Raw genomic sequence first — 9,130 nt, 5'->3', positions numbered from 1 at the left:
CTGTCGTTATTTGTATAGATATCCAACTTCAGATTGAGATCTGATGTATCTAATGTGTTTCTTTAATTTATGTGAGCAGCGTAGTTCCCCCACAGCCAGATAATGTCAAAGTAAAAGAAAAAAACATTCAGAGAATTGCTTTTTCATTTCATTTAAGAGACAAGTAATGCAGTTACATTGTGAAAATGACCTTCTTTTTTAAATTATGAGTCACAAACCCTTCCATATCAGAGAAGCAGAACAAGCAGCAGCAAACTCAAAGAACGAGCAGATTCTACTGTCCATAGAGTTTGCTAGGTTTATGAAGAATCCAAGCATTTTAGATGTCAACTTGACCTGCAGCCGGCCCACAACCTACAGTTGTTGGGAGACCCTCCACGGGGATAATGTACATCTAAAAAAGAAAAAGACAACTGTTCATCTGTGTGCAATCCCAGTCAATCCAATAAAAAAGAAGGAGGCTCATAAAAATCCACCCCCAGTTCTTTGTCCTAATGAAATATTCCAACCACAGAGGTGAAATGAAACACAAAACCTTTCTGCAGGTGTGTTTGCTTCAGATGTAAAGTGGAACCATTTTACATTGAAGGGAATGGGACCGGCTTTTTGTGTGTGGTCATCCTCCATAGCAGAAATTAGTTAAACTGATGTCACTTCAGTGTACACATTAGCATGCTTCACTCCAGAATTCAAAGTTTACCCTTTTTTCATTCCTTATTTCCAAAGACACACATTCCCTATGAATTGTCAAGGGCTAATGTTCTCACTGTTGTGTTACCACTAAACTGAATTATTTGTCCAGGGTTCTATAGTACATTTATTTTGTCAAAAGTTTTAAAACACCTCTATTAATTTTGTAATTAATAAAACAAAGAGGATGAGTAACAGAGTAAGTGAAGTGTTTAGGTGTGATGTGAGATTCACATCATGGTCACATCATTCTTACTCTTCTCAACAATTTGCAGGTTGGACTGAAGAACTACAGACACCTTCAATTGACATTAAATCATCGGCTCAAACAGGAAATGCTGACAATGCTTTGTGCTAAATCGCATAGAAAGTCCTCTATAAATAACGATTGATTTGATTTCATTTATCCATGAAACTGTGTTTAGATACTTGTTGGTCATGAAATCTAGAAATCTCATATTTTTATATTAATAATTGTCAGAGACAATGAGAAGTTGAAGATTGATTGCATCTTGGCTCTGAATGTGTGCTGTTCCTGATGTGCCTCTGCAGACATAACACTAGACTGATCATCACTGATGCTGTGGGACGGCCATTTTTAACACTCAAAGAGTGCACAAAATAATCAAAAGATCACACCCCTAAAAGTAAGGAATTTTGAGATCTGATTGATCAAAACAGCAGATTTAATATCGGTGGTAGGCTATACCACTTTTCATTCATAGATGTTTCTGCAAGTTGTTTCAAAAAGTGATGAAATATTTTTCTAACTGTTTACAGTCATGATCATAACAAATACAGACTAACCATCTTAACCTGTATGTTAATCTTAAATGGAAAAAGTAAGCAATTAAATGCATACTTAGAGGATCCCATTTGGTCCTTCCCATTTTCTGTCTGGAGTAGTGCTGCCACAAACAATTATTTTAATAGACGACTAATCATCAATTATTTTTCCAATTAATAATGAATGACTAATCAAGTCATGCACAGAGCGGATGTATAGCTCATATCCTCACCATCATTAGCTTTTAACTAAATAAAAATATGGACAATTAAGACAATAGTTTTAAAAGATAAACTTTTAATGAATAATGCAGCCTCTGCCCTTCATTAGTTTCTGTGATTAAAACAACTAAAACTAGATTAAATCAAATGAGAGAGATAAGGAATATACTTTCCATCAAACTCATTTTGACAGGTGACCTTTAGCCCTACACCATACACCTGATCTCTCTAATGAGATTGGCATCTGAGACAAGGAACTATTTTTCACTAAAGATATAGTTTTGGTCTCAATGACTCAAATATTTAAAAAGTGCATTTTTTGGTGCTGAACGCTCACAACTTTGTTCAACTTTACTACACTCTGACTCCATATAATATAAAGTAATGTCTAAGAAACTATTATATTAGTCGTCGACTATTTTAATAGTTGTTTAGTCGACTAATCGTGGCAGCCCTGGTCTGGAAACGTTTTTTGTTTTCAACAGTTTTCCAGATTTGCAACACATGCATTCGCGAAACTCAAAGGTTTTCTAAAGCTTATTTGGGCTTGACTCTGTTAAGACACTTAAAGGCCACACAGAGGAACAGCTAAATTCTTTGTAAGAAGAGGCAAAACAGTTACTGAAGAAAAAAATCCCTGTAGATCGTAGATCAAGCTGAAATCTTATTCTTTTTTTTCCTACAGGCCTGAATTATTATTTTTGTATTGAGTAAAAGACTCCTCACCTGGAGAAGAACATTTCTACGAGTCCAAGCACAACATTCAAACAAATAGTAGTTTGTGGTGTCTGCATCTGCTGGAGAGGTCAGTCTTTCTTCTGTTTTTACTTACAGCTACACTGATGGCCGAAGGACAAAAAAGGATGGAGTCTAAAATCGAGATGGAGAAAGGTTTTTCTAAATCCCATTACAGGTCATTCATTTATTCAAGCATTTCTCCTCCTGTTTGATATGGACCAACACAAGAGAAAATGAAAACATTTGCTGATGTTCCTGTCTGAGCCTGAGAAAACCACCTGCCTTTCAACTTCAGGAGCAGAGGAATCTGTGAACAGGTGATAAGACGATAAAAAAGAATGCAGTTGATAAGAGAGCAAGTTGTCTGGTGACATACTGAGCAAAGGCGGGGTGTTAAGACACAAACCTGTCTCTTTCTTGTTTTTGGAAAACACTGCTGCAGAGAGAGAGATGATGTCAAGGTCAAGGAATGCTGTCAAAGGTTAGATTCTGAACGTGACTTTGACTGAGTTCTTAGAAAATGACAACTGATGCATCAATACGCCTTTTTAACCCAACAAAAATAGATAAATATTGACTTTCTTCTTCCTTTTTATATAACACTTTCTTTTCTAAAGTGCTCAAATGGAAGTTGACCTTTTACTGCCTCACTTCTGGAAACATGTAATTTTTTGCCATGATTCCACAGCATATCATCTCTCCTCACCCACAGGAGGCACAAACATTTAAACATTTCATGAACACTATGTTTGACGTTTGGTCGGCCTTGTGCCTGAAGGACTTCAGCTCTTTTGGAAACAGGACACAGAGGTGCAGTAAATGTGACAAGAAAGAAGCCAACAAGCAGCATTCTCTAAAGAAGATGTTTTCATTCATCAGGGTGTGTTTCTTTTGGAAACATGTGTTATGTTTGAAAAAAAGAAAAAATCAAATGAATAATACAAGGGAAAAACGAAATAAATTCACCAAACTCTAATTAGCTTCCTTAAAAGTTATTTCTTGTATTTTCAAGGTTTTCTTAATCTTAATCTTATTTTTTCAGAAAGAAAAAAATCTTTACTGTGAACACTTCCGATTTTTGTTGGAAGCTTCACTTTGGATGACTTTCAAACAATCTCCACCCGAACTACAGGATGACCCGCGTGCAGCCAACTGCTGGGACATAAAGTTAACCTCTATGATTTGATAACACGTTTGTGGATTGTGCTTTCCAGCCAAACAAGAAGAGAAAAAGAAATGAAGGGTTTTCTCCCTGTAATCTGATGCGCTCCTGCTCAGGCGACACGCGGCGCGCGCTGCGTAAAAACGCTCCTTTGTGTGCCCGCACACTGGTTATGTGTACTTGGCACAAACATGGGATTGTTAAGGATATGCACATGTCCGACATATTCCACATTCTTTGTTTCTGAGCTTCATTGTTCGTCTGTGAACTCTTTCTGGAAGCTGAAGTTTGTGCGCCTCGGGACTCACCAGAGCTGCGCTGAAGCGCTCCTCCAGCTCCTCCTCAGGTGGCATGGGGGGCTTCACACCTGACACCTGTCTCCCGGAGCCAGTGGGAGTCAGGCTCCTGGTCTCCTTATTCTGAGAAATTTCGGCACTTCCAGCTGCGTTCCCCATGATTACGAGTCCAGGGAATCCCAAAAAGGCAACAATCCTTCAGAAGCGTTTACTCTTAGTGTCTCTTATTAAAAGCTGTGTGGGACCCGGGAACTCCCTGTCTGCTCCTCCGAACCACTGTGCTGATTCATATCGAGGCAGCTTTCATCACGGGCTGATGTTCTCCAACAAGCAGGAGGATGAAATCCACCCCAGCCTCTGAATGAGCGGCAGATCCCAGCGCATTATGAAACCCTAGAAAGAGGGAAGGAGATATCCTCACACTGACAGACGGAGTGACAGCCGCGGGAGCCAGGAGGAAGGAGGAGGAGCTCCGAGCAGGTGCCTTCCAACACCATCAACTCAAGCAGACCAATAGCAAAACGGTGTCACTTCTCTGAGGAAAAGTCAGGGGCAAACCGCTCCCTGCGCCGGTGCAGAGCCGTCAGGTGCGCTCAGGTGAGGCGGGAACCTCCTCCACCTGCTGCTGGAGGCTGCGACTCTCTGGCTCTCTCAGACCCATGTGCACGAAAGGAAGAGGAAAACAGGAAAACAACCGCCGCTCTGCCTCTGCTGCCCTGCTCACAGGTTAAGGTAGGACCTCCATGGCTGACAGCAGGAAGCGTGCTGCCAGGTCCTAGTGCCGCCCAATTAGCAACACCAATCACTCAGCTTCCACTCTGATCATCTAGTGATCTGTTTTCAAGGTGTTCCTCGTGTTCTTTTTATTATGATTTTGCGGTTCACAGTTGAGATCAAATATCTGGGTCATCTTTTAGAACATAGTTTCTGCAGAGTTCAGTAGAAATTCACCTCTGGGTTGTGGGCGGGGCCATTGGCGCCAAATAAACCCTGTCTCATTTCCCATAGCACTATACAACCCCACCTAACTTTAGTGGTGCAACAAAATAAGGAGCAATATTGGAACTAGAGATGGGTCATCCTTAAAGCAACAACTCTAAGAGTCACTACCTGGTGGAGAATTGAAAAAGTCAGTTCTCAAATAAATGAGAGCTGATTTTAAAATTGATTGAGTTGTTTGACTGTGCTCTCCCCCTGCTTGATCAAACCATAGACATTACATGCATCAGTAATGTCAAGTTTCAATGTTAGATCTCTGGTCCATACTATCTAAAGTCCTGCGCCACAATTTAAGCGCTGGGTGCGGTGAATTTGTCTGGCAGCAGCATAATTTGAGCGGCACAAGTTCAAATATCAGAACATTGGCAAGGACACTACATCACCTCATCCAAGGGCATGGGTGCGCGGGCCAATTTCGCCCTAGATCACGGGCGGGTCTCCAACCACCGAGCTGCTAGCTAGAACCGGCCCGGCGCCAGGACGCGGAGAGCTACTGCACCCTAACCCGGCTCCGGTTCGCGTCCAGTACCACGTCTGGTGGTACCAGCTCGCGTCCGGCGCCACGTCCCGAGAGCTGCGGACACCCGACGTTCCGAACAGCAAGCGCACCGGGGGACGTTTTAAATGTAGTTTAAACAACGCCAGTTATTTGTAGATGAAAAGATAAATCTCAGCTTTGAGTGTGTGGCCCGTCCCTCTTTCGCCGCGAGAAAATATGCAAAATATCCCAAAGTTCTGGAGGTTTAAGCGTGATCCAGCCCCAGCATAGCGGTCTGTCTGCCGGCATATTCATGGCGTGAGCTCCGCTGGACACGTCGCTGCATCGAGCTGCAGCCAGAGAACGCGGCGGCAGTAACAGACTGTCAAACTATCCACAGAGTATCCCGCTTTTCTCAGTCTTTAATGTTTTAAAAAACAAAAGTTAATTGGAAATGATAAATCTCTATTTCATTTATTACTGTAGTTCAGCAGAGGAGGAAAAGATTTGGTCCTGACAAAAAATGAACATGAAAGTGTTATGGAAATTTTATTTTTGATGTTTTTTATTTTATTTTACTGAACGTTGATTGAAGTTTTGAATTTAAAATGCCCTTCACTTGCACTTGGGCTTTTGTTAGGCATTTTATGTTACAGCCTTTTATTGTTAAGAAAGTTTATCTCAATACAATGTTACAAAATAAAGTATTTCTGAGGAAAACCATTAATTTTGTCATTCTTGTTTTCATAATTAATGTAGAACTGCTAAATTCCACGAACCACACATTTTTTCCTAAAAAAAAGGCCATATATTAATTTGCGATTAATCGCGATTAAAATCGCCTGACAGCTTTAGTTAAAACCCTTTTCCCATTGACTCTCTATGCCTACGGTCTTCCAAAACTCTATGGCTGTAATATAATATATGCTGTTAGCATTTTCTTTGCTGCAGTTACGGGTGAAACAACCCCCAAGTGAGTCAATCCTGGGCTTTTCTTTGTGTTAGAAATTCCCAGCAGTCTTCACAGTCACCTCTGATGCTTCAGCGGCCTTTTTCAGCTAGCTAAGATGGAGCAACAACGGCAAATGGATAAGTCAAAAGACCAGCTCCACGTCTCTTATTAGGATCCCAGTTTGCTGTTCTCATTTGTCCTGTAGACCAGGATCCCATTTAGATTTTGGCCCTTTGAGCAAAAAAGTTTGGGCACCCCTGAGTTAGAGACTCAGCTATGGGTGGAGTACATGGAGGATCGATTCAATTGTTCTCATGCTGAACTTACATCCATTTTCTTAACCCGTAGTATCCCTTTCGGGACTGCGGCGTTGCCTTTTGTTTTATTCTTTAAAACAATGAATGAAAAGCTTAAGTAATTAAAAAAAAAGAACTAACATGCCAGTGTTTGATTAAAATTTTCAACAAAAAAAAGATTTGTAATGTAAGAAATGCAAAAAAAAAAAGTGGCAATTCTAAGTCTTCTCGTGTACACTACACATAAAGCATTTTTTAACTTACAAACCCTTATTTTTTTTTTTCAAGGTTGTGGTAAAATAAAGGCCGACAAAAAATCTTTTGTAAAAAATCAAGAATCGAGACTTGAAAGAGTTGATTCTTTCCAGGGAGTCGAATCAAAAGAATTGTCTCCCAAGAAAGAATTGAAATGCCCATCACTAATTTATGCAGTTTTGATCCAGATTCCTGCTCAGACAAGAAAAACAAGGAAGTTCATGGACGCAACAAATAGATGCATCAGAATGGAGCAGAGAGGAGACCCTTTTACCTGCTGTCGTTTATACAGTAAAAAATAATAATAATAATAATAGTAATACATTTTATTTATATGGTGCCTTTCTTGGCACTCAAGGTCGCCTCACAGTACATGAATAAAAGCATAAAAACGCAGCAGCAGCACAAAAACACAACAATTAAATAACAAACAACAGTGAGTCAACAGTTAAAACTACAGGTAAGTGTCAGGTATTGAATCTTCTTCTTTTCCTTTCGGCTTTTCCCTTCAGGGGTCGCCACAGCAAATCAGTTCCCTCCATCTAAGCAGTTCCCTCCATCTAAGTGTCAGGTATTGAATGCACTGCGAAAGAAGTTTGTTTTCAGGTGTTTGGAGAATTGAGAAAATGAGTCCATATTTTGTAGATCAGTGGGAGTTCCAGAGTTGTGGGGCAGAGGTGCTGAATGCTCTACCCCCCATGGTGATGAGACGTGATCGTGGAGGAACCAGTCGGAGGGAGGAAGAGGATCTGAGGGAGCGGGTGGGAGTAGCGACAGTCAGGAGCTCTGAAAGATACGGAGGGGCGAGGTTGTGGAGGGCTTGAAAGTTAAAATGAGGATTTTGTAGGTGATCCGGTGAGATACTGGTAGCCAATGGAGCTGCTGTAGGACGGGTGTAATATGCTGAATGGAGGGGGTTTGGGTTATTATCCGAGCAGCTGAGTTCTGAACCAGTTGAAGCTTACTGAGGTTTTTTGAGGAAGTCCAGAAAGAAGGGAGTTGCAGTAGTCGATCCGGGAGGTGACGAGACTGTGGACCAGGACAGTTGTGGAGTGAGGGGTGAGAGAGGGACGGAGACGACGGATGTTACGGAGATGAAAGTAAGCTGGGTGATGTGGTTGATGTGGGCAGAGAAGGACAGAGGGCTGTCAAGGATGACACCCAGACTCTTAACCTGAGGGGAAGGGGATATGGAGGAGTTGTCGAGGGAGAGAGAGAGAAATTACAGTTTTTACTGAGGATGGATTTTGTGCCAACGATGAGAAGTTCAGTCTTATTGCAGTTTAATTTAAGAAAGTTTGCTGTGAACCAGGACTTGACTTCACGTAGACATTCGGAAAGGGAGGAAGGTGGAAAAGTGGAGCCAGGTTTGGAGGAGATGTAGAGCTGGGTGTCATCCACGTAGCAATGAAACTGGACGTTGTGCTTCCGAAAAATGTAACCGAGGGGGAGAAGGTAGATGATGAAGAGCAGGGGCCCCAGGACAGAGCCCTGGGGCACACCTGTGGTGACGGGGGCCACGGGAGAGGTGAATGATTTTAACTGGATGAACTGGGTGCGACCTGAGAGATAGGAATGGAACCAGCTGAGGGAAGGTTGGTGATGCCAATATAGTAAAGTCTGTCCAGAAGGATGGGGTGGGAGATGGTGTCAAACGCTGCACTCTGATCTAGCAGGAGGAGGATGGAGATTGAACCGGCGTCTGCAGCAAGGAGGAGGTCTTTGGTGATCTTGAGGAGGGCTGTTTCTGTACTGTGGAGGGGGCGGAAACCAGACTGGAGCTGTTCATATAAATTGTTAATGGAGAGATGAGCACGGAGTTGAGTGGCGACAGTTTTTTTCCAGAATTTTTGAGATGAATGGGATTTTTGATATTGGGCGGAAATTATTGAGGTTGGAGGGGTCTGAACCAGGTTTTTTAAGTATGGGGGTGACGACTGCTGATTTGAGAGCAGAGGGGACAGTTCCAATCTTAAGTGAGGCGTGAATGATGGTGGTGATGAGCAGGGACAGAGAAGGGAGAGCAGCCTTGACCAGAGCAGTGGGTATAGGATCAAGCTGACAGGAGGAGGGGTTGGATTTTTGAATGAGTTCAGTAATTGGATTAACTGACAGGAGGTTAAAATCAGAAAATAAGTGTAGTGGGGGAGTCAGAGCAGCAGGGATTGTATTTGGGCTTAAGGAAGGCTGAAGTTGCTGGTGGATTTGCTCAATTTTGGATGAAAAATGAGGCCAAGGTGTTACAAAAATCTAGAG

General features: G+C 42.0%; 2 protein-coding genes across 3 annotated transcripts in view; one reads left to right on the top strand and one right to left on the bottom strand.

The window, feature by feature from the left end:
• fmnl1b (formin-like 1b) overlaps positions 1-4,458 on the bottom strand; it is a 40,165-nt gene extending 35,707 nt beyond the window's left edge. For both annotated transcript variants that reach the window (XM_024285584.2, XM_024285585.2), the window contains exon 1: positions 3,907-4,458. In XM_024285584.2, the coding sequence (XP_024141352.1) occupies positions 3,907-4,053 (147 nt within the window). In that variant the 5' untranslated portion in view covers positions 4,054-4,458. The remainder of the gene's footprint in view (positions 1-3,906) is intronic.
• Positions 4,459-4,544: 86 nt separating this feature from the next.
• Positions 4,545-9,130, top strand: part of LOC112154557 (receptor activity-modifying protein 3) — a 45,174-nt gene continuing 40,588 nt past the window's right edge. Inside the window, exon 1 of the mRNA XM_024285586.2 lies at positions 4,545-4,626. The gene's annotated coding sequence lies outside the window, so the exon portion shown is untranslated. The remainder of the gene's footprint in view (positions 4,627-9,130) is intronic.

The sequence above is a fragment of the Oryzias melastigma genome, linkage group LG19 (assembly GCF_002922805.2).
Source record: "Oryzias melastigma strain HK-1 linkage group LG19, ASM292280v2, whole genome shotgun sequence".
Classification (NCBI taxonomy): domain Eukaryota; kingdom Metazoa; phylum Chordata; class Actinopteri; order Beloniformes; family Adrianichthyidae; genus Oryzias; species Oryzias melastigma.
The sequence above is the reverse complement of the archived record's forward strand: the minus strand, read 5'-3'. Positions and strand labels throughout refer to the sequence as shown.